We start from the raw sequence: 21,845 nt of genomic DNA, 5'->3' as shown, positions 1-21,845 counted from the left end.
ATGACATTTTTCAAAACGTAATTTTCAAACTATTTTTGGGCGCTATAATGCAGAGACACATGGATCTTTCCATTTCTTCTTTTAAAATGCATTTAATGGGTACATTTACGTATATGAAAAACACTAACACTTGTAACGTGTAGCGCGTTCCAAACAAGTTCTAGAATTACTGTGAACACAGTTAAACTCTGACCGACTAACTTTTGTCTCACTAATGTGCTACGGTGCGCCACATAAGTTTGAACATTTCATTGGCTGTGTGCCTTTTGATCTTGTGCATCCTTTACGGAGACAACATACTGTAGTTTGCAATTTGTAACAGTTTTGTACGAACTATTTGTAACTTCCTAGAGCTTATAAAGAAGGACCGAAAAAAGCAAAAACTATAATATTTGAGATTTTACTTCTAAATAAAACTGTAGGCTACAGTATTCAAAAGTGAATGTGCTCTTGCTTTTATTTTGTACCTTTCCTTTTCCTCATTTGGCGCTTCTGATCCCCTTTTTCATTTTCTTCTGTGAATTTTTACACACAAAGTTCTTACCTATTTTAATAAGAACATTCCCCAAAAAGCAACAACTCTCAGGTGTTCTGTTCTGACACAGCAAGCTAGTGATTTTATTAATTTTATGTAGACGTGCTCTAAACCAACAAATACTTTAGCTATCATTTCCGCACATGAAGGGCCTATTATACATAATAACTTTGGCATATCTGACTTTGTCGTAATTTCCACTCACAATGTTAGAACTTTTTTCTAACACATTTTTTATGTCTTCAAAAAACGAATGTAAACTGAAATCCTCATTGCAGTTGTCCAGCTGGTAACTCACATGACTGAATACTAAGAGATAGCATTGCATTGTAACCTGCACGCGGTGGCAGAGCACAGTTTTTGAAAAGCGCTGCTTTCATGGCTAATCAAGCTTGTTCCATGTGCTTGGCTGGAGTCAGCCCAACACAACAGGACTGGGCTTCCAGTTGTTTTACAGCCGAGTAAAATCAATTAATTTCATCTTTTTGTTAGTCTGTGACTTGTGGCTGTCGGTTTTAGAGTCTGCTTGTTATAAAACTCACAGACTGACAACCGTGATAGCGTGTAGAACAAAGTTTTCCTGTAGGCGCTGCTGAGGTCATGCAGAGCTGTAATGTTGTGTTCCATGAATGCTGGCTGAGACAGAACCATAGCAAAAACTAAAAAGAATTGATAGAATATTGAATAAACATCAAATTAGCTTTCTTTTTAGATACAGTTCTATGTACTATTAGGACAAACAGGTCAAAGTCATTATCTGATTAAAAAAATGTTGTTTTTGACATTGATTCTATCTAGAATAGATATTTTACCGACAACGATTACATTAAAATGTTGCGGATTAACAGTTGTTTCTAATATGTGAAATCTTTGAAAAGAGACATTTTAGAATTGTCTTACAGCAAAATTAAATTTGGCAGACCTCTGTTAAAAACTACTCCTCTACATAATGGGTATTACAAAAATTCTCAATCTGCTTTGTGTCATGTCTCCTGTTCAGAATGTGTTCATTTTGCCAAATCAACATAATTCTTTGATTGTGAGTTGGTTTCATTCTGTAATACTTGACTTTTTTTTTGTTTTGTTTTTTTGTTTTTGTTTTTTTTTAGAAAAGGTTTGATCTTTGAGAGTTTAAAGAAAAGACAGAAAGTGTGAAAATGGTCATATTCGTTCATTCATTCATGTTCCCTGGTCACGGGGCTGCCGTAGCAAATCCCGGCCAATTGTGGGTGAAGGCTGGGGACGTCATGAACAGGTCCCCAGTCTGTCACAGGACCACAATCACACAGCCATGCACACTCATATTCCTGCATGTCTGTCTGAGAAAAGTGTGTAAAGTGTGTAATGAGGTGTTTTCCTACCTTAAAACATCTGTAATACTACTATGCACATTTCACAAAACACTTTTTTTTTTTTTTTTTGAGAACGTAACCATGATAAACAAATAAACACTGTAGTAAATTATCAAAAAAAGTGTTTACAAATCAACAACTTGGTTGTATTGAATCTTTATTCTCTGCAGACATTTTTGTCACGTAGGACCATTTAAATGTGAAAAAAATGTATTATCCCTTGACCTTTTCTTTTCGAAATTGAAGACAAATTAAAAAAAAAAAAAACAGATGCCAACTGAAGCCTGATGCAGGCAGAAAGAGACTGCAACTGGCAACTTATCAGTGAAATTTATCAGAGAAAATGTTCATTAACCTTAAACTTTTCATCTCCAATCAGTAGGTGTCATTAATAAGGAAGGACCACTCCTGTGGACTCTTAGCATTAATAAGATTAAGATGATTAAACACACATTGTGTGCATTTGCTAACTTTGTGCTCCATGCTGTCAGCTTTGTGGTGCTGATAATAGATTGGAAAGCATGAATTAATAATTGTATGAACATAGAGAGGTGTAATTGTCTGTCCTTATCTCTCCTGGCTGTGGACTGATGTGGAAATGAGTTTGAGTCTGAGTCACTGAGATAATGATTAAAGCTAGAGAAAGAATGGGAGGAAAACTGGAGGAAGGGCGGGGGGACGTAGAGCTGGGAACAGAAGTGTGATGTGTGTCACTGCATGAAGGCCAGGACATTTATCTCACAGTTTGCCATCTGTAAAATAATTTATAAGGATGCGAGCACACGTGTACCAGATATCCGCAATCATTCCATTCTTTGTCTACAGTAGGGGTTGGCACCGATCGTTTCAGAGCATTCATTTATATGTTAGTTGAGGGGACATGTGGGAGATTCTGTTTGGGAGTGCAAGTGTACCTCCTCTCCTGTTGAGCTTGGCATATCCAGGTGCGTATCCATTTGAGAAGACAGATGAGCTGGTGAAGGCTGTGTGAGGCAGAGGAAAGGCTAGAGTCTCATCACACTTCACTGTGGGGAGTGAATGAATGTGAAGACGGAGATAGATGAGAGTGAGATAAAGATAGGAAGCAAGGAGACAGACAAGAATGTAAAGAAGGTGGGGAGAAAAGAGGAGAAAAAAAAGAAACATTAGTGTTTTTGCAATGTGTCTAAAATCACAAACTTACGTTTTTGTTTTTAGCACAAATGTCCCAAAGAAAGTGCGAAAATATGATTATTCAAGGGTGACACACTTTCTGTGGGTTAAGAAATAAATCAGGTCAGCTACACTGAAACCACAAGGCAACCCAAAAATTTATTATGCTCACTGGTAAACCCAAGGGCCCTTTACCATCATGTACCCCCCCCCACCCCCCTTCTCCACCCACTCATCTCCTGCTGGATGAAAAGTGAAGCCAGTGACATAGAATAATCATGAGGAGAACAGCCACAAACACCAGCACTGTAGTGCTGCTAAGGGCAAACTCATTTAAAAGACCACCCAGAAGCACTAACGTCAACCGAAAAATAGGAATGGCCTGGAAACAAAGCTAATAAATATCCTTCACATGCATGCAATCATCAGGTGTGACTCTCTGTATTCCTCTGTTTGTCTTTTTCACTCACTTATCAATGCGGACGCCCCTTCCAGTACATTAGGTTTCATGCAGGGAAATTGTGAATGGTCTGTCAGACCATAAAGAGGCAGTCAATACGTCTCTGTCATGTCCCACAGTGTAAGTGTGTGTACACCACATTGGATGAAAGTCAAAACCAGCATCTTATTCTGCTGACTTACTGGACGTTTCAGTATAGGTGGACCCTCGGAGAGCAGGCATGAGGGAAAAAAAATGCATCATCGAAGCCCAATGATGCGTACTTGTGTGTCTTTTTCTGGTTTGACAAAGGTTTTGCAACTTCCCTGCAGGCTGAAGCAAGTCTGGATTTTACCTAGATTCTTTCAGAAAATATCCTAAAATAGAAAATCTTGTCCAAACAGTGTGGTTTAATTAATTTTCCTTTTTTTTCTTCTCAATAAACACCTATCCCAGTGAAAATGTAATTATTTTGTGTTTTTAACATGTTTTTGTGGCATTTTTCTTATAATGGAGGACAAGTATAAAGAAAGTTAAGCTTAAAATTGTGTTTCTGAGTACTTTCTATTGAAATTATAAAAGGAAAAAAGCAGTTGTCGTTGTATCATAGAAGCTAGTCGACATGCCACAAGCTCCCTGCTTCACTCCATTTTGATGCATCCACTCGTAGACGACTAGATCCATGTACGTCTCTGTTTTCCTCATACGAGCTTGTATCTGGCCCAAGACAGCATGGCTGAATAGCTTCAACATTGCTCGACATTTTTGTTGCACCAGTATGTTTGGTTTGGGTGTAACAGATACATAATGGGATGTGGGGCAGGCTTTATACGTGCAGTCTTGCCCAAACTACACTAGAAGATGACACAATAGTTTTGATTTAGGCTAAAAAACAACATAATCACAGTTAAAAACCACAGGGAACGTCTTTAAAATAGATCAAAAGGTGATCAGAGTGGAAGTTTAAAGAAACAAGTTTTGTAAAGGAAGACCACCGTTCTCTCCAAAAAGGTGTTAAGGTGAGGAATATGTGAATACATCTTGTAATGAACTTCTACACATTTCCTTTTTGCCTGAGGTGCAGTTTTCATGCTGCAGCATCTAATCACGAAATTAAAAAGACGACAGCATCATGCTCAAGTACCACACATAATGAATCACAATAATGAAAGGAAGATCCTCTGTGTTTTAATGTTCATTAAAACTCATCTACATCTCTAGACCCATACACCCATTCATATTTGCCTCTCTATACTGATCCCCTGAAACATGTTAACGTTATGAATTAGTCAAAGGCAGTTATGCTTCATTTTCTTCATATTCAGCCACAAATGTAGGCTGCTTTCGTATCAACAATTTTTTCGTAGTTCAAGGCCAGATTTTGTACTCTACATGAGGTTGCACAGGAGATCACACACACTTGTAAAAGGGAACGGATCATGCTTTGTCAGTAAAGCCGCAAGGTAAAACTGATTTCAGGTTTTAGTCGCAACGAGTTGGAGACATAAAACAATATGCAAATGTGGACAAACTCCCATGGAATTCACAACTGGAAAAAGCAGAACTCAATTCTTCTACAGAAAAACAATCATGAAGCTCATAAAATTATTTTTGTTTTTTTTATCCTTTCCGATTGGAGGTCCTGCCACCCATTACTGAATTCTCATCACTCTTGCCTGTGTTAATTCTGTCTCGTTTGTAGCTTGTCAGTGTGGTTTGAAATGTCATGCCTCAGCAGCAGCCTTATTTTTATTGTCACATGAAAGTTTTTTTTTTTTTGTTCCTTTAGCCCTTGTCTCTGTTTGGATGCTCTCCTTCATTGTGAAACGGTAACCCAAACTTCTCAAAGTGAACATGTGATTGTGAGTGAAATGATGCAAACTGCTTGGAGGCTACAACGCGGGACTAGTGCCATATTTACATCAGGTTTTTATTTTTTTTTTGTGCAAAATAAAAGCCCAATATGGAGCATGTTTAAGCTTTGATCTTGACTTTGCTGTAAAGTAAATTCATGCAGTGGGTCCCAACTTTTATTTCTGCAGTGAGTAGAACGAATTATTACATCTATTGATGGAGGGATTATCAGACTGCTGCTCAAAGGGCTCTTTAGTTTGTATCTAAGATTGTTTGTGGGGTGAAATTGTGCACTCTGTGGCAGCCAATTCATGTGTATAAATAATCTCTTCGGCTCCCTGAATCACTTTTTCCATCATTTTCAGATGACTAGATTGGTTATAATGTAAATTCTGTAAATATATGCCATCCACAGTCCTGCTCTCATGCAGACTGGGCAGCTTTTACATTAGCAGCACAGGCTTAAATCCTCACAGCCTCATCAGTTAACACCAACTGATCTGAGACACCTGCAGCTCTTTAACTAGATGGCGAGTTAAGCTGCCAGCTTATCTTATTTGTGTTTCTGGCTGTGCAGCACATCTCTGCTTTTCCTCCTTAAGTATTTGTTCTGATTTCCCTATACATTTTTTACTGGCTTAATAAATGCTCTTATTGGGACATCTTTGGCAGTGAACAAAGGCTCAATGTGAAACCCCCGCCTGACATAAAGGTGTAATAAGTCTAAAATGCCAGAATTCTGTTGAGTCAGGATGGGCATCCAGTGGAAAAATCTCTGCCAAACCACCTGTGGGAATTGGTGAAAGCTGATTGGCTGTGGCACGTCCTGAAGGGATATCCCAAAAGCTGAACGACAGCAATGACTCACTCATTTGACTATGTAATTGTATTGAGGGACTTCATTAACTATTTAAAATGTATTTCTCAAAATGATAATGGTTCAAAATGTGTAAGACAGAAAATGTATGACAGAAGTCTGGCCTTCCCTTTTATTATGACAAGATTTGAGAAAAAAACAAAAAAACAAAACAAGAAACAACTAGCAGCTCTGTGAACTCATTGTCAAAGTTTAGGTTGGTCTATGTTTACATTTTTATTGTACCAGAACTTTTTTATTGTGTTTTGTTTAGGATCACCTGTGTTAGTTAATCAGGTGGTGTTTGTGTCTTAAGCTACGTTCACACCGGGGATGTGACGACATGGTGTTCTTCTACTTTTTTTTCATACTGTTTACAACCGCATGTCCGCCACCCACAGTTGGAAGAGGCTTGGTGTGAAATGTCGAAGCGGTCCAAATCTCGTTAATATTGCTTTCGGCTTTTTCTTTCACAACTTTATACAGAAATATGCATCAATACCAAATCAGAGTCCCAGAATGATTAAAGTTCAACCTGGTTTAGCTTTCAATGCACGCTCAATAGCCTCTTGATTTGAACGTAGATCCTGAGAACAACTGAAGGAACTTGTGTAGAGGCGCATGTATGTGAGATTTCTGAAAGCAGAAACCCAAAATGTACATACGTGCGTGTTTATTTAGGCTTATTACTGAAAGAAGTCGCTTGTACATGCGTTGCTGAGGATGACTGTACCTGAAGGTGGCTTTAGAAATGGTAGCTCCTGTCTATCCCTTGTTTTATTATTATTATTCTTTAAGATATGAAATAAAATCTATCTATTTGGTATTAACTAATATACCCCAATGTAACAGCTGCAGCACCGCACTAAGGCCTTCTGGTACATAGGGTAGAGACAATCCACATACACATGCATATATTCACAAAGTCATGTGGAAATTCGTTAAAAAAAAACATGTATGATGATAACTGCAACTCATGACCAAGTGAGAGATCACAGCTATTGACCGTTACATGAACAAAGAATGGTTCTGTGTGCTGAGCTGCGTTAGGGCAATCACATGAATACAACATACAACCAGAAATGTCAGCCTATTCCCCTGTGGAGTGATACTTTTATGCATGACAGGATGATATGAGAAGTGAAAGAGATTGAGCCAACAAGAGAGGGTAGCAAGAAAAAAGTAGATGGAAGATGAGAGCAAAGGAAAATGGCTCTCTACCAAAGTCGCCTTGATGACATTTCCAGGCAGTGGTAGGTAAATAACCAGCATGCAGAACAAATCAAACGAACAGGAGAACTGCCAGCAGGCTGCCACCAGTTGGGATCATCGCCATGAACAGACAGCGTTTGGCCAGCTTATTTACAGGGTTTTACATCACTACACGTCTCTAGTGCTGAAACGGAGTTGGATGTATACGATCTATTACATCCAGGATGAAATTCATGACAACCTAAAGATTAGCTGGCATACAAAATCGCAGATTGAAGCAATGAAACTACTGGCTGGAACCCAGGATACGGCACAACAACATGGAGAACTGACAGGCTTGGCCTGCTTCAAAAAGCATTGTAGCTGCCACATAGGCCAGTTTGGGAAATCGCCCTGACACTATGAAAGCACAGAGCATGGAAGCCCAAGATACTGCATGTTTTTAAAACCACCATCTATAAAAGAAATGCAGGGCTTGTCAGGAAAGTCTCACTTTCCACATTTTTTTTAAACAATGCTAGTCAGTTGAAATATGTCATTAAAATACACCTGCAAAACACAAACTTTTTTTTATAAATGACTGTAAGACAAATACACGTGTGTGGTTTTGGCGTGGTGCTGTCAAATCTGGCCTCTCAGCTACATTTTGGTCTAGTTGACTTTGGATCTTTTTTTGGACCTGGGTTATGAACACAGTGGAAGGGGCTGGCACCTGCATGGAGATGAGTCTTTGCATAGTGTCAAAGTAACCTTCCTTTAGTCGTTTTAGATGTGGCTTTGGAAAAACATTGCGATCAGTTTTCTGTTTTTGCTTAAATTCACATTCCAAGTCACTTTACCTTAAATCAAATTGTTCCTTCGAAACCTAAATTGCTTTTTGGGAATAGTTTGTCCATTCAAAGCTGTTCCCAAAACAGTTCAAAAGTCTAAACTGCGGTGTTTGTCACCACAGGAGAGGCAACATACTGTAACTTTCATAAAACATACTTTACATCAAAATCTGTTTGCATCTTATTTTGTAAATTTGCTGAAAACATGTTAGAAAGCTGCTGAAGTGCCAAGTTGCTAATTAGCAAGCAACTGTATTTGCATGTTGATTTGAACACCTGGAAGTGCCAGTAAGCAGCTCCCCAGTGGGCCCCACAGGGACATTCAGACCCCTCATTAACAGATGCTCCTCTGCACAGAAAAAGGTCCTTCCAATTGGCATTAGAGGTAGCTGCTTTTATGCACTATCAGCAACCAAAAAAAATCCATAAAGTACTCATATTGTTTCTGATTACTGATGAGGAGCAACTGATTCACAGGCCTCATAAGATAGATCCTAGTGCAAATAGCAGAAATGCCATCTTTTCATTAATAAAGGCAAAATTGACACCAGCTTGTAAAAAAAAAAACATCCCTTCAGTTTCATTCCTACTGTACAGACTGTTACATAACAGCCAGGTGTCACTGATGCAATGGCCATGCAACTGACATTTACTTATACAATCTTCCTGGGCTTAGGTGTAATGAGAGGGCACAGGAATTCCTTCAAAATAAAAGCTTGTGTTATGTGCTGAGGTTCTCAGCTATCAAATGAGGCTGATGTTACACATATTTGACCATTTTCTTCCCTATGAGTTGGAAAATATAGGTGTTGGTGCCTCCTAAAAAAGTTATCTTTTTACAATATTTTAACAAGGTTAAAAAAATAGTAATTTCTTCTCAAATGGACAGAAACATTTGGGTGAGTTTTTTTAATTGTCATTTTCAAATTTATATTTTGGGTTTATTACAAAATTCTACCTTGAGGAAATATAAATAACAATAAAAAAAGGAAGAGCACGTGGGCATGTGGGGTAAACACTTCAGTTATTGCTAAAGGTTGGTGTACCCATAGAATCAGAGCATCAAGTCCAATGATCCAGTCATTTTTTATATACATTTTTTGTCTTTTTTCAATTAGCCTACTTTTAAATAGTAGTATCTGAAAGGTCCACCCATCCATTGTGCAAAACAAATAATAGTGTACACTCAGCGTGGCCATGAACATTTGAACATAAACAAAGGAGAGAATATGTAATTCTAAAAAAATTTTTTTCAAAGTTTGAAGCTAAACTCCTCAACCTTGAGTGACCTTGAGGTTCAGAAGCTTCTAAAACTTTCACAACAAAAAAAGAACAGAAAGACTGATGGAGCAGCCCTAAGCTCACATTTTTTATGAAATAAAGGATTTTTTTAACCTATTCTGTTTATTATGCTTAGTAGGTCTCAACAGTATTTTTTTTAAAAAGATCTAACCTATTTTCTGGCTTTTAGACAACCATTGTTAAAATACCTGCTTCTTCTTTAATAAAAAACTAAACTTTTTTTCCAATGGTACATTCTGTCAACATATTAATGTTTTGAGATCATTTAGTTGATTCTCATTGTGGATCAAACATCCCGCTTGCTGTTACAGTCTGAACAAAATCTCGTTTATGTACCTTTGTGCTCCCACAGTCCTGTGGCATGAAATAGCGGATGGCTGTGGCAGTGAATTCTAATCATCCAGGCTTCAGAGTAGGAAGCCTATTCGGTTTTAATTCCCATTCTGTCACAGTGGGAATAGAAATGACCATTTAACATGGTGGAAAAGTGCAAATTTCTCTAAATATGAGATTTGCTCCAAGAAAATTGGAATGAAATTTTTATTTTACTAAAAACAACATTAAGAAAAGGGGCTTATACATCCCGAGTTCAACAAAAAGGGAGATTCAATATTTTTTTATCTTATCTTCTTCCACTTTCGGCTTCTCCCATCAGGGGTCGCCACAGCGAACAAGTCGCATGGTAAACTTGGCAATGTTTTACGCCGGATGCCCTTCCTGACGCAACCTTCTCAAACCGGGCTTGGAACCGGCAGAGGTAGAGAAGGGAACAGGGAGCAGACCGGAGTCGAACCCGGGTTTCACGAATGGAAGGCGCCGCAAACCAGCACGAGCTAAACTGGCTCCCAATATTTTTTTTTTTTTTTTTTTTTTTTTTTTTTTTATATATATACAATATTTTTTTATCTTATGTTTTCTCAAATTTAAAACGTAGTCTAAACTTCTTCTAAGCTTCTATCATATATATTTCTGACAGTGGTTTGTCTTTGAATTCATAAAAGTTATGACTTTAGTGAATTTATTGTAAATCTTTCTGAAACGACAGATATTGAGCAGTAAATACAAGGTAAACAACTTTTGAGCCACTTTCTTTCATCATGTTTAACAAACACTTCAATTGTAAATGTTGTACAACATAAAAGCTGCAGTTATTATTCTTTTGAAGGAAGAATCTGCTGGTGTGAATTGAGTCTTTTTCAAACTGCTCCTACCGTATATTGCTATACTTGCATTTCCCATTTCTTCTTTTCACCAAAGTGAGAATTTGTGCATTTGTTTTTTTTATCTTTTTCTTTTCTTTTAAAAAATATATTTGTTATAGCTGCATTGTTAAATCAGAAGGAATAAAAGTTCTATTAATTTGCAGGTTGGCAGCTTGTTCTCTGTCCTTGACTTTCTACACATTGAGGCATCTCTGAGTAGGGAGCCTAACATTGCTCCACATGACTACTCATTTGTGTGTCAGCGTGGTGGAAAAATGAAACACTTTAGAGTTTAGAAAAGGAGATGCACTCCACAGACAAAAATCCTGCATAAATGTGGCTTGCACTGACTCTAAGCTGTCACCAAGGCATGAAAAGCACCACATAAGTACATTTGATTTTCCCTTTTATTCTGGCTCTGTTTGGAATTCTATTTGCCTTCTTTTCGTCTTCTCATCTCATACATCAAAAATGTCCTAAAAATAAACTTTTCACAAAAATGTTTGTCTTAAATGCAAGGAGGCCAACTATTTTTCTCCTTTTATTAAGATTTCTATTCTCTTTTCCTACAGACAATATTCATCATCAGATTTAGAATCCGAGAACGTACCAAGTGTCTATTGAGATGTTATGGATGGATCAATGCTTACAAGACAATCAAAATCATACTACAAAAATCTTTTCATTTGTACAATAAGAAGTGCTCAAAGCCCATGACATGTGGGTTGTACTTTCATCAATAAATGCAACAAAAGCAGCCAAATATAAAAAAATAAATAAAATCAAAGCTTGAGAACCCAGTATTGTATTTTGGTGATTACTGTCAGTGAGCCACTCACTGGAAGTATTGATTGAGTCGAAAAAGAACAGTTGCTTTAACAAACATTCAAGAAGGTCAAAGGCTGCTTTTTAACTGTCATGATTGCCAATAATGATTAGCTTTGAAACATTCCAGTTGCTTGTCTATCTGAAAAAAAAACAGGAATTATATCATCCTACTATTTATATGACTCAGTTAACATTGTAGCAACTAGAATGTGAGATATATCAGCAGTATGCCTTTTGGACACGCTGGCACTGCAATTTCTACACTAATCAAAAATGTCATATCATTCAGTTATAGCAGCGGTGTTTGATACTAAATGTTTGAGAAGCCTCGGGAGGACTAAAGCCTGATACACAGTGGTTAGTCTGCAGTGCATCTCTATTTCTTTGGCTCCAAAAAATGGATTTTTCCTTAATCAATGGGAATGTTTACATCACCATCATCATGTTTGCGTTTGACGGTAGCATTGCAATGCAAGCGCTACGCAAGAGTTGTAGTTCCAGTCTGTATACGTGTCCATTTGGTGGCAAAAAGCAGGAAAAATGGGAAACAGGTCCGCGTTTCAAAAGTAAAAACTTCTGTTGTACCTTTCAAATAAAAATCTTGTGATTCTTAGTAGTTCGTAGAGGTAAGAAGGTCCCAGAAAGAGAGTGAAGAACAAAAAAAAGAAACAAAAACAAATCCAAATTATTTAAAAAAAAAACTTTTTTGAAATATTATGAGCAATGTCAAGGAACTGTGAACAAGTTTGACAAAAATCCAGCCATTGTTGTATATACCTGGTACTCACAAGGATCTTTCTGACATGTAAACCTGCCCCAAGTACCAGACAAACAAGACAAAGGTGTCATTGCAACTGTTGCATTAACTCACCCCCCCTCTTGTGGGAAACATCCCCCTCCAGAGGACGGGGTTTATCGACGGTGCACTGAGTTCCTTTGACATCTTTGGCACAGCAGTGACAGCCAGTAAGTGGGCAGTGGCTGAGTGGGCAGTTCACCTGCCGCTGCTCCTGAATGGAGGTTATACTCTGTGGTACTAACTGGATTCACTAACTGATATATGAATATTTGGTTTGTTGTTTACTCACGTTAAACAGAGAGTTTGAAAAAAATCCACCACTTGCAGATTTATCCCATGTGTGCTGTGAACAGTGTTAGTTGTCTCATGCTGTAAAGCAGCAGGAAGCTCCAATGACTCAAGAAAGATGACAAAACGTGCTTTCCGACAACACCTAAATCATAAAAATTGACATGACTTTCCATGATGCAGTGCCCTCTTTTGCTCTATTAAAGATTTACAAAAGTGGACAAATTGTGGTGCCTAGTTGGTTATGAAATGTTTCTACACTGAATTTATTCAAGGTGTCCTACTGAGCAGTTTGCACCAATTTCTGACATTTCCATTCATCTTGCTCCTGGCTGCTTTCCAAACGCTCCTGAACTGGTAGCTGCATTCTCACACTGTATTTACTGATGGGTACCTGGAACTGACATATGGAGGGAGCATTGCCAGCATTTGGTTTAGTCCAGTTACAGCAAAGCAGTACAGTATCTGGGTTACCTCTTGGATAACTGAAGGCTGCAAAAGGTGAAACAAAGGTTGTATTTTATTATTCTGTCAGAAAATGATCGAAGTTATTAAATAACTCAACCTAAAGATATATTACCTATGCAGAGAGATACAGCATTTGTGCTGTAGATTATTAAAGAAACATACATGATTATGATTGATTTGGTATTGAGCCAGGCACAAGTGCATGAAAATTACAATTTTTTGTAGAGTATGATTCTGAGAAGAAAGGCAGCGTTAGTTTTTGATTGAAAGACAATTTACGTTAAATTGTAAAAATATGTTCCACAAAAATCTAGTTTTGTTGATAGAAACTGTTCATAAAAAACAGTGAAAAGCATCTTTTTTTTTTTTTTCAGGACTGAATCTATCATCTCTATAATGCTATCAAGGACAAAGTTACCACGGTAACTGAGTTTAAGTCACTTTGTTTCTGGGGCAGAGAACCTTGGGCTTTGATCATTGTTGAGCTTTCACCAGACATTTTTCTCTGGAATGCACCCTTGGCCAGATCAGTTATACCTGTCTGGCTCAGAACTCTGGACCAGAACTGATCTACTCAGAACCGCATGAAGCATGACTTTCTGTGTCACACTGATACACCCAAACTGCAAGAGAATGTGGGTTAGTGTGCATGCCAGTGTGTTTGGTTGAGCGAGAGCTTAGAGAAATGAAAGATTAAGACTTGGTCTATGACAGAAAATTGAAATGTATTTATGTGAAAATGTAACCCACACGAAAACCTCAGAGAAATGTTTGCCTTTGAGTTTATAATGAAGGGACGCCTCTCAAGTGCCAAACGGTTAAGCTGATTGTTCCACACAGAGGTACATTCACTTAAGGTGACTGAAAGCTGTAACCACACACCCATGGTTAAATTAGATTAAACCCTTATGTGTCTTTATATGTGAACCTCAAATGCCTAAAGGTTGCAAGATAAAAAGTCCTTCAACAGTTTGTGATGTGATAAAAACATGTTGTATACTGATGAACAGCACATAATGTATTTTTGTTTCTCCTAATGAGTGCCACTGTAATTATTTGACATGGGGCAATCTATATGATATTATAAAAATTATATATATGACATATATAAACGTCAGAGACTCATCTTGTTTTAAGATAAGAAAATAATAAAATTATAATTTTTTTAAATTAAAAAAAACAATTTAACACTTATCACTTTGACTTATTGATCAATTACACAGTAGCATGAATGCCATACATGAAAACTGCAATGATAACTGCAGAATTTACTAAATGGTAAATGGCGTATATTATAGCGCTTTTCTACCTTCCTCGAAGGCCCAAAGCACTTTCAAGTCACAGTCCCATTCACAAACAAACAAACGCTGCCGCCAACCCATAACCACCAGAGACGATGTGGGGTTCAGTGTCTTGCCCAAGGACACTTCAACACATGGCGGGAATCAAAGCTCCAATCGTCTGATCAGAGGTTGACCGACCTACCTATGCACCACGGATGGCCTGCTAATAAAATACATCTGTGGTAAAGAGTTTGACATTCCTAAAATGTTTTTAGAAAGTACTTAATAAATGAAAAAAAGTAAGAAAACATTCCCCATTTCAGTTTTACTGTAACGTTTTTATAAGAGACGTGTTAGGGTTAATGCAATAGTCTATTGGGGCCACCATAAAAATAAATACATAAAATAAAAATATGAAAAAAGTAAAATATTAATGGGAATAAAATTGTAGATTTGTAAGTAAAAAAGTCAATATTTTATGAGAATAAAGTTATAATTTCAATTTGTAAATTGATGATTTACAAGATTAAAGTCATAAATTTATAAGGCAATAGGCTGTCGACTAATAAAAATCATAAACAACAACAAAAATAATCAATATTGTGATTCAGTATGAGAGACAGAGCACATTTTAAGTGCTTACTTTACCATTGGTTTCAGAAATAATGAAATATTAAGTCTTTAAGTGAGTGAACATTGATCTATTGTAAGTATAAAGACATAAAAAAGAATCTGCAGGAAACCTTGTCACTTCGGAAGATGATTTTTGGCCTACAAGGAATGGATTTCCGGAGGTCCAATTGTATTAAGTCGCATACCTATGATAAACTAAAGGTGTATGGTATCACACTAAATGGAAATATTGATGGATTTAGTCCGCATGTAATGTGGATGGAGGCTTACACCACCAACTTTATTTTAGAAAAACTGGCTTTTTCTTAGTAAAATTACGCCTTTCTTCTCATGACTTTATTCTAAAAAAATGTTGACTTTTTTCTCACACTTTTGCAACTTAATTCTTGTATTTATTTTCCTTTCATGGTGGCCCTAATACTCTGTCGTAGAGTTAAAGAACAAAATGTATTAAGATAAAGGTAAAATATCTTTAAGGGAGGGAAAAATGCTAAAATTTCAATTATTTTGTATTTAGATAACATTATTTTACTCAAATCGTATACTAAAAATTAGATTTTTTTTAAAGACATATGACATAAGGAAAAAAAAAAATCCAGTACTAAAACTTTAAAAGTTTTTGCATCAACAGTTGCCAAAAATATACTGAAACGAACAATGATGCCAGAACTCTTTTTGTTTGGCTCTTTTAATATTCACTGTTCCTAATTTGCATTTGATTATTCATGAGTTTTAAAACTTCATAATACACAGCTCAGCAGGTATTAGTCTTTGATGTCCATTGGTAACATAGAAGGTTCTTTGGCAAAAATAAACTTTTTTGCTGCTATGACAAGATGTGAATAAAAAAACAGACTGAAGACTTTTGCTGCCAATTGTGATTTAGTTAAATGGATGCGTCTGTTTACAATATTCACAACAATGGAGTCTTATTAATTATTTCACTTTGTTCCTCAGGTGGGAATAGCCTCCATTTCAGACATCATTAAAATACCATTATGCACAGGCTGTACTAGGCCAGTCATTTGTCTCAGTGCTTAGTGCTTTTTGGTATCAAAGGAGCTCAAAGAAAAGAACAAATTCTTCCTGAAACAGAAATACTTCTGCCTTAAGAAAACCTGTCACATAAGGATTGAAATGAAACTATTGTTATTGAAGGCCTGAATGAAAAAGTTAATGAATGTGGAGCCATCCACCCTCTACTTGGTGGAATAAAGGAATCTCTCTGAAGATGGTTGACTGACAAAACAGATCCCTAATGAAATACCACATGCTTATCTACTTAAAAAAAAAAAAAAAAAACTTCTTTCAGGAAATTGATCAATTTTTAAAAAGAGTCTTTTCGCAGAAATACCTCTTCAATATGTAGATATTGTTTATTTATAGAAAGCCATGGTATCATTTTGCCTAATTGTTTGTGTCACTATTACATGGAGATAACATCAATAATGAATAGAGTAATAATCTATACTTCTGTGACATTGTTTCTATTTTTAACCAGAATTTTTAAGCTGTTCTATAATAATTGTGATTCTGACCTGTTTTTTGACTCAACCAATGATTCTGCCCTTTAGAGCAGTGTTTTTCAACCAGTGATGGTCAGGTGTGCCGTGGGAAATTGCCCTCATTAACTGATCTAAAAACATTTACCATCTCCAGGATATCAGCTCTTTGTTCATCCAAACAGGCCCTGATAAAAACACTGAGTAGCTAGGAATATGAAGGATGGTAAAATACTTTTTTCTTTGAGTTTATTTGATTCTATTAAAGACATTTTGATAAGAATGACAGTACCGCGATTTAGCCGCAGCTTCAGCTCTGTTTTCGGAAAAGTCACGCCCCTTTAACTGTCTCCACCAATCATTCTTGGAGGCTTAATCATACGTCATCAGTCTGACCAATCAAAAGTAGTTAAAGTCCTCACTTCCTTGTTCTGATTCTGCTCATAAAGTCGCTCGGTTCTAACAAAAATACCAGCTAAAGCTCGTATATAGCGGTCTAGCTTTCCGCGGGATCCGGTGTCAGACCGTGGAACAAGTGAACAAAACAATGAAGCTCAGAGACGCTAGTCTGTCTGACTTCGGCGACTGCTGGCACTACATCTCCCATGATGCATTGGGTTAACGTGACAGTGTTTCAGCGCACAATGAGTCTTCCTTGTCGAACGTTTTGAAACCTCAGCGAACACACATTAAACAGTTTTTAAATCTTTTAACTTAACTTTTATTACATCTTTTAGAAAAAAAACAGCTGCAACTTCCAGCTTTTTCTGCCACAATCATCACAAAAATGTATGAGATTGCGGAGGGGCTGTAGATCAATACAGACAATGAGTTTCTCCTTTTTTTTTTTTTTTTTGGATGCTGGTGTGCCGCGGGATTTTTGTCAAAGTTAAAGTGTGCCGTGGCTCAAAAAAGGTTGAAAAACACTGCTTTAGGATAATGTATCACATATGCTTTGCAAAAGATAAAAGATGGATTTATTGTTTGTAACCTTTTATATGTCCTGAATCATCAAATAGAGAAAATTGGACCTAATCTCTGGATGAAATAAATCTCTGTGCTTAAGAACCTGCCTCTCTATTCCATCCCAAGAAGCTCTAATGCTGCAGCGACAGTTAAATACACTCACAACAAGAGAAGTGAAATTCTATCTATTTGGGAAACCTCTCAAAATTCCCCATTGTAAGAAATCTCTTTGGTACAGATTCAGTTTGGTAAACATATTAAGCTCCATTAAAAGTGTTACTCCCTGCTTTTTTGGATTTGGGTTGTCCTTATCAGAATCATTACATATAATGCTTCATTATAGTGTCATATATGTTTCCAAATGCATTTTATATTTGCCAAAACATTATTTTTTATATAACTGTGTAGTTATAAAAATTATCAAAGTTAAGATAGACAAAAAAAGTTTACAGTTACAGATTAAGTTTTTTTTTTAATAGTCTTTCCCTGCTGATGATTAATCTTTGATTACTGACATGGCTTGGATAGGCCCTAGCAATGCCCTTTCAAAAAAGTTGGTGGAAAATAGTAAGCATTGCTCTCTACCCTCCTGCGTGTTCATAAAGATGATTTGCTGCCAGTTTGGCAACTGCAGCCCATAATATCCCACCCTCCACTGCCTTCCTCCCCTTTGTCAGCCCTAAACCCTACCATGTTGAGAAACAATATGTTGTGACTGGCAGAAAAAAATGAGGACGGAAATGAGTGGATGAAAGAGGGCAAACAAAAGTGTGTGTTGAGATGTGTGCTAAACTGACACGAGCATGCACTTGTTTTTCCTAATATCCTTGCATCCAGTGGTGACTAATCTATTCCGTTTGTCTCGCAGATAAAGGGTTGGTGGGTGACAGCAGACATGGAAAGCACAGACATGCTGGTCTCAGCGTGAAAACAGATTGATATATTGGCTTGAGGCTAAAAAAAACTTTAGCAAGATTTTGCATTCTGTTAATGGATTGTTCCATTTTTTTAAAACATCTATATGGAGATTGGGACTCTATGAAAAAATCATGATACAAACTTTATATTTGGAGCATTGTTGTTTGAACTTCAGTAAGGAAATGACAGGCAGCAAGGTGGCAGAGTTTGTTTCATAATATACCGTTAGTGGAATAACTGTCACACTGTAAACACCACCACCCTATTTCTGAACAGCATTCATCACTCAAAGCTAACAGGTGTGCCCTGTGGGTAGTTTTCAAATCAATATATACGTGTAAATTACTAAAATATATATTTTTTTGCTTTTGGTCTAGCAACAATAGAGGACCTCTTTAACTGCCAATTGCTAAGGATGACAATAATTGTGGTTAATGTTGATTTTTACAAGAATTTTGCTCATCTCTTTGGTCTGTCTACCTCCCACACTACCTGTGGGAACTGCAGTTGTACTAAGTAGACATAAATAATACCACAAAAATACTGTCTATGGAGAATACTAGGTTTGATAAGAGCTCTAAATCTAATGTTGATTATCTGTTTGATTCATATACTTCTAGTGTCTTACTGTAGTTTTTGGAGGATAAGTTGCATTGTTTTTGCATAGTTTGGACAGGGGTGTGACTTATACTCAAGAGCTACTTTTATGTGATTAAAAAAAAAAAAAAAATTGGCTCAAATATTTTTTTTTTTACCCACTAACAACCAGTTGACCCTTAGCGGGTCAATGCTTCCATGTAGCGATGAGGCTAAAACCTATACGGTAGCCTCTCCCAGGTGCGACGGCAGCGTCCAGTTTCTGAACACATTTTTGGACAAGCATTGAGCATCAGATTTGTTGCACGTCAAAAGAGGCAGCAGACACCAATTTAACGTGAATCGCGGTCTGTGTTAACGCAGCATTACGCCAGTCTTGGTAGATTTGTTCAGAAACGTTGCTTTCCTCCCAAAAGACTTATACTTCAAAGCTACTTATGGATGTTTCCTTCTTCTTTATTATGCATTTTTTACTACTGTAACTTATACTCTGGAGTGATTTATACTCAGGAAAATACAGGTACACGTTTTTGGACAATGTTGCTCCTGTTAAGGTTAGAATGGTTGTAGGCAGACTGCACCGTGGAGAAAAACGGATTTCGTCATGGGACATAAGAGTGGGTGAATAGAAATGGTGCAAGTCAAAGCTCCAGCTTTATTACAAGATACGACAAAAAAACATTAAACGTGTTAAATGAGACTTTGAAAAGAACAAGGGAAATGCATTTTTCAAAAAATATTCAAACTACCGTAACAACTCCCATGCCCCATTTACATGCAATAAACATGTAAAACAAAACAAAACAAATCATCCAGCTCCATTTCTTACAGAACTCATATCCGATAAATGTGGATATGAGTTCTTTTTAACGGTAGGATTCTGGATGAAAAACATCTGATTAACTCCACAGCACAAACTACTCTGTAGCCAGAGAGACACAGAGCTGACACACTTCACACTTTTAGTGAGAAAATAAAAAATCCAAGAAACCATCTCAAGTCTGAATTCATGAACATACCCTGCTAATGTTTTACCCACTAGATCTGTGCTACAGTTCATTTCCACAACTCATTTATATTGTTAACCTCTCACTGCATTTTGGGGACGTTTGCAAAGAAACTGATATCATTGAGCCTATTCTGAATAAGGAACAATCTTGAACTCAAGGTACGCTGAAGATCTATTATCTAAGCTTTTCTCTTTTATACTTTTTGGTGGTGTGAATTTAGGGTGTAAGCTCTTAGCAGTGTACATTTATGCCTGACATTTCCTCATCACTGCAGTTGCTAGCATCCTCTAAGTTAAGGCACACACGGCACGTCTTCAGCAGGCCACTGCTGTACCAAAGTAACAAGTAAAAACTGTCGTTCCCAACGTTAAAAATCTATAGTCGACGTATAAAGTTTTAATAAGTTAACTGTCTCAATAAGAATTGTAAACCACAAGAGAGAGAATTGTTGTTTTGACCCGCCCTTGTAGTTGCTGGCCAATGACAGAAGAGATCTTTAGTAATGTGGTTTTGTTAACAAACTCTGGTCCAAAATAGAATGGTCTGCTTGATGCCAGTCTGAATACAGACCAAACGCAAGGTTCAGGACTCGATCCGGAACAAAGGATTTTTCCAGTCTGAATACACCCTTAATTATTGAACTGTTTTATAACTGTCACTTTGCAGTTTTTGCTCTAATTTTTGAATATGTGTTAACAGCCCTGTGAATACAAAAGCATGTTGCTTAACTGACTAAGCTATTAACTGGAAACTTTCTTCTGCACCAAAAGTAAGAAGATATTGCCTGGTAGAGGAGGTTGTTTATTTGCAGTATGAAATAAAATAACTTCTTAGTTACATGACTTTATTTGTTATTAGTCACAAATTCCAAAAGATGACGCTACATAAAAGTGTTAAATCCCAGTGCTATGAGGTCATGTTATAAAAATACCAGAGTATGTCGATGTTGGGAAACAGTTTCCCACACTCAGCAAAGCACTGCTCCTGCTTTAATGAGGACATCAAGGAGAGCCGTTTTGCTGCTCGTACTGGATTGGATCATTTTCCCTGCCCATTAAAATACCAAGTGAATGTGCCATGTCTAAACAATTACACAAAGACATTTTTAAATATGTTTTTTTTTTTTTTTTAAACCTGGCCTCTAATGATCAACTTTGCAACAAATAAGAAATGATGGCAGTCTCCATATAATCTTTACCATGATGCACAGTCCATAAAAAAGTGGGATATTGCATAATAATGGTTACATGAGCATGTTTCAGAAAAACCCAATCAGTCTTTTCTTAACCGTTGGCAGAAAGACATACATGTTGGTGTACATTTAAACATACTGTCCTGCTTCTTCTCCAAGGTGACAAATTAATATTTTGACAAGATGCAGGTAAATAAAATAGCATTTAGATCAAAAGTATATGAACTGGGTTTTCGTTTCATGAACTGAAATGTTTTTTTAAAGTTGCATAATAAAAAAATACAAGAGTTCTCATTGCACTTAAAAATATACTTTTTTTAATATCAATTCATATTTGGAGACAAACATACTCTGATAGTACCGCTAACTTTAGATTTCTTTGGTATCAAATTAAAATCTGCTGATTCACATTTATTTAAATAGCAGCAGTTTCCATTAGGGATCTGCCAAGCATATTTTTTTTTTTCTCAATCCAACTACAAGCCGTCAAGTTTGTAAAAACCTGATCTGAACTTTCTTTGGGTACTGCACTTATATCTGCTTCATGGACAGGAAAATGTGGTCCCTGTGTTTTTGCTGAAATAAAATGGATGCAAAATTGCCCTAGTTTTTCCAAAACAATGGCTC

The 21,845-nt window shown here is 36.9% G+C and overlaps 1 protein-coding gene across 4 annotated transcripts in view; it reads right to left on the bottom strand.

The window, feature by feature from the left end:
* cntnap2a (contactin associated protein 2a) overlaps positions 1 to 21,845 on the bottom strand; it is a 365,138-nt gene that overhangs the window by 239,925 nt on the left and 103,368 nt on the right. For all 4 annotated transcript variants that reach the window (XM_020712697.2, XM_020712695.3, XM_011488837.4 and 1 more), the window contains exon 2: positions 2,802 to 2,912. In XM_020712697.2, coding sequence (XP_020568356.1) covers positions 2,802 to 2,912 — 111 coding nt within the window. The remainder of the gene's footprint in view (positions 1 to 2,801; positions 2,913 to 21,845) is intronic.

The sequence above is a fragment of the Oryzias latipes genome, chromosome 20 (assembly GCF_053564925.1).
Source record: "Oryzias latipes strain Hd-rR chromosome 20, Olatipes_Hd-rR_3.1".
Lineage (NCBI taxonomy): Eukaryota > Metazoa > Chordata > Actinopteri > Beloniformes > Adrianichthyidae > Oryzias > Oryzias latipes.
The sequence above is the reverse complement of the archived record's forward strand: the minus strand, read 5'-3'. Positions and strand labels throughout refer to the sequence as shown.